At 36.1% G+C, this 3,909-nt stretch overlaps 1 protein-coding gene across 1 annotated transcript; it reads right to left on the bottom strand.

The window, feature by feature from the left end:
• Positions 1 to 647: 647 nt before the first annotated feature.
• On the bottom strand, positions 648 to 1,561 carry LOC108368769 (putative nuclease HARBI1). The gene is made up of 3 exons (XM_017623681.1): positions 1,325 to 1,561; positions 818 to 1,256; positions 648 to 764 (listed from the first exon to the last, which is right to left on the bottom strand). Exons 1-3 carry the CDS (start codon positions 1,453 to 1,455, stop codon positions 648 to 650), a joined length of 687 nt encoding a protein of 228 aa, XP_017479170.1. The 5' UTR covers positions 1,456 to 1,561.
• Between the last annotated feature and the right edge of the window lie 2,348 nt (positions 1,562 to 3,909).

Here is a 3,909-nt window from a genome sequence, read left to right on the forward strand (position 1 = left end):
GGAAAAATTAAAGTAAAAAAGTTCTTATACATTGTAAAAAATTCTCTGTGTCAATAATTGAGTGCGGCACTCTATATGATTTTTTATTACAACATATCTAAGTGTTTTATTACATCGAAATAGTAATACATATTTATAGCCAAGCTTACGAGAATTAAATGTGCGTAAAAAATTCAAAAATTGCTATTCTTAATTTTTAATTATTAAAAGAATCACGGATATTATTTCTTATTGATCTCGCAATCTCCATATTGCGCGGCGGCGTAGTAGTATGAGCTTCGTGAACTTCAGGAATATTTACCTCGACTTCGCCATCGGGTATTTCGGGTACATTCGCTCTGAAGTAAATGCAGATGTTGTGTAAGCAACAAGTAGCATTAATAATTTGTGCTGCTTTCTCTGGCGTGTAATGTAGTTCTCGGGCACCAATAATACATCTCCACCTGTTTTTTAAAACCCCGTTTGTTCTCTCAATAATGTTGCGACATTTCGAATGTATTTCGTTGAACTTCATTTCTGCTTGGCCTGGCATCCGATAAGGAGTGATAAGCCACGGTTCCAACGGATATCCAGCATCACCTTAATACACGTAATTGAAAATATGTATGTTTTAATTTCTAGGCGAAGATACGTGCATAACTATGTAACTAAAATTCGGTCTCAAAATGTGAACGTAAATCGCTAACGTTCCAAAATAGCGAGTCATGACTAGTACCCGGATGAGAAGCATCGACGTAGCGAATTTTTAGTTCCTGGTCACACACCTGGAATTAATAGTAATAAGTAAATTTTCCGCAAAAACGATTTAAGAACGTACCAACATAAAATTCAAACTGTAGTATCCTTTTCTGTTGTAGTACAGGTGAGCATTTTCGGATGGTGCGATTATTTTAACGTGTGTTCCATCTACACAACCGACAACAGCTGGAATTTTATGTTTAACATAAAAAAGCAGTCGCATTTTGCTTTTTTCTTCCGCTGTCACTGGAAACTGTACCCACCGTGGGCACAGATACGTCTCAAATATACGTAGCACGTCGGCGAGTGCTTTGGAGAAACTAGACTGCGCTAGTCCAACGTCGTGGTCTTTTCCCACACCCGTCTGATAACCACCTTCCGCAAAAAAGCGCAAACAGGTGCTCAACTTCACTATAGGTGTAACAGCAAACTGCTTCCTACCTGGCTGTGTATGAGTCGTTACCACTTCTAGCAAGTATTCAAACGCCGGTTTATTCAACCTGAAATACTTTTCAAATCTATTTATAGAAGTAGAAAACGAAATAGTTAGTTGTTTTAACACATATTTTTGAACTCCTTTACTCACAAAGGTTGAGGCAACTCCAAGGGGTTCATCAAGTCGCGCAGTTTCCTCCTCGCCACTCGTTGCGCGTTTGTTTGTTGCCTTTCTTCCTCACTAATTTCTCTCACTAACATATTTAACGCTAAGCTATTCATTTTTAAGTTTCCGAATCAACCACAATTAATAAAGTTTCGCCAAAACATGCAAAAATCACATTGGCAAATTATCGAAAAATTGTCAGCAATAAGCATAACAGCTGATTTCGAAAGATAGAAAGAGAAAAAATCCTACTCCTCAAAAATCCTTCTCCCCGACAATTTAGAATTGGAGGATTTTTTCTTAGAGGATTTTAAAATTCGCAAAGGAGAAATTCCGCGAGAATATTTAGGATTGGGCTGATAATATTCAATTGGGAGTAGGATTTTCAACATCGATTTTTCCGATATCGATATTGTTCAGCCCGATATATCGCCATATCGATTTTACATGCAATGAATTAAATCGATTCATGGTATCGATACTTTCTTAAATACCGAACATTCCTATTTCCGATAGTATCGCGGCAGTGGCTACCATTCATCGATAGTGGTGTCAAATTGAAACTATTTATATTATCGATAGTGCCATCGATAGTTTTGCAGCTCTAGTTCCTTGTAGAAAGTTGTATATAACCCTTTGGCTACAGTGGCCAACAACACATACCGGTTAGAAAAAAAACAAGCTGGCAAGCGTACATATGTATACATGAAACTAGATAATTGCGTCTCTGTCAAACTATTTATAGAACTTTTCTTACTGTGTGAAACCCAAACCGACCGCCGTGCTTATTCATACCAAAACTAATTTCGTGGAACCCCGGTGACTTTTCTACGGAACCCTTCGGTTCCGCAGAACACACTTTAGGAAGCTCTGCTCTATACTATAAAAAGAGATGGTAGTAATATATAATTCTGCAAATAGCGCTACCAGACTCAGTAGCTGATAGAGTAGCGGGTTGCCATACGTAATGCAAATTTTAAAATATGGTTGCCACGCGGCTACTAGTCTCCTGCTAGTCTCCATACATAATAGGGGTATAAGACGCCTGTGCAAAAAATTAGCATTCCATTTGGACGATTTGAACATATTCATATGGACCTTGTTGGTCCATTACCTGTATCAAAATAAAATCATTACATTTTAGCTATCATTCAAAGACATACACGTTGGCCAGAAGCATGTCCACTTAGGAATATCTCAGCAAATTCTATAGCAACATTTGTTCAAAATTAAGTTCCTCGTTTTGGCATTCCACTTTATATAATACAGCGTTTTTGCTGCATTTAAAATGCAACATTTAGCACTTTCGAACATATGTTTTCGAAGAGCGTTCATGCTATCGCATTTAGCAAATGTACATTTACGCGAGTTCGAAATCGTAGGCTTTTGACAAACAGCCGTGTTCCAGTCGCTTATTCAGATCCGTATCTATTACGATCAATTCTCGCGCAGAAGATAATGTGCAAAAACCCTACTGAAAAGAAAAAAATAAATTTTAAACCAAAACTTCAATACAAAAATTAGAATTGTTTTAACCATGACCGACCATTTGTTTATGTATATATTCATTTGTCGGTGCTGTCAATTATAATATCCTCACTTAGAGCGTGTGTGAATTGGTAACAAAGTTCGCGGCGAGTAAATTTTTGACAACTATGGGGTGAATAAAATTTCAGTAGCTTACGAGGCTAGTGAAATTTTTGACAAATGCATAGAAAATTTTGACAATCGCAAATATTGTTAATGTGTGTAATTTTTCGTTAACAAAAAAGCTTAAATTGATCAATTGCAATCAACGATGGTAGATGCTATCTTAAAATATCAATTTCCCTTCAAATTGTAATATTTTATGCCGCATAAATCTGCGGTTATCAAAAATTTATCGCTGTCAAAAAAGATTTAATTTCACACAGCAGATTGGGAAAACTGTCTCACTATAGTAAAAACATTATTCAACAGCTTTCCCCATAGAACTTTGTTACCGATTCACACACGCCCTTAATTAGGAAACAAAACAAACAGAATTGAACACAAATTGATCCAGATTTCTATCAGCATCACAACGATATTGAATTTTCTTAACTTTTCCTTATCCAAATAATGTAAAATAATAAATGAAATTTCGATCGGCGATCACTGAAACGCAGCTAGCCACTGTATACTCGAAAATGCAATGTTGCCACTTTTTCTCATTAAACCATGTTCGAATCGTGGAAATTTTGGAAGACCACAGGGTTGCTTTTAGCATTTAGGTTCTTAATGCAAAAATGGAGTTGCATTTAGGTGACGAATTTTGTATGGATAAATGTACATTTAGAGCTAAATGCGCTTAATGTGCTTTTACGCGTAAGCAAAAACAGCCCATAATAGTAGATCAAGGATCACAATTTACATCAAAATTGTTTACAGAATTAACAAAATTTTTACGTTTCCAAATTATCCCCAATCAAACGGGATTATATTATTAGGACATTAAAGACTGCTACTACTGCTTCGGAGGACTCTACCCACTGGTCTGAAATTCTATTAAAGAAAATTTAAAATGCTCTTTATTGACAAACATTTAGATT

The sequence above is a fragment of the Rhagoletis zephyria genome, unplaced genomic scaffold, assembly GCF_001687245.7.
Source record: "Rhagoletis zephyria isolate East Lansing unplaced genomic scaffold, Rhagoletis_zephyria_1.1 Rzeph_scaffold_03305, whole genome shotgun sequence".
Classification (NCBI taxonomy): domain Eukaryota; kingdom Metazoa; phylum Arthropoda; class Insecta; order Diptera; family Tephritidae; genus Rhagoletis; species Rhagoletis zephyria.

Coding starts and splice junctions, on each gene's coding strand:
- LOC108368769 (XM_017623681.1), bottom strand. CDS start 1,455: ATGAATAGCTTAGCGTTAAATATGTTAGTGAGAGAAATTAGTGAGGAA. Junction 1,257..1,324: donor TTGGAGTTGCCTCAACCTTT/GTGAGTAAAGGA, acceptor TTCTATAAATAG/ATTTGAAAAGTATTTCAGGT. Junction 765..817: donor ACAGTTTGAATTTTATGTTG/GTACGTTCTTAA, acceptor TATTAATTCCAG/GTGTGTGACCAGGAACTAAA.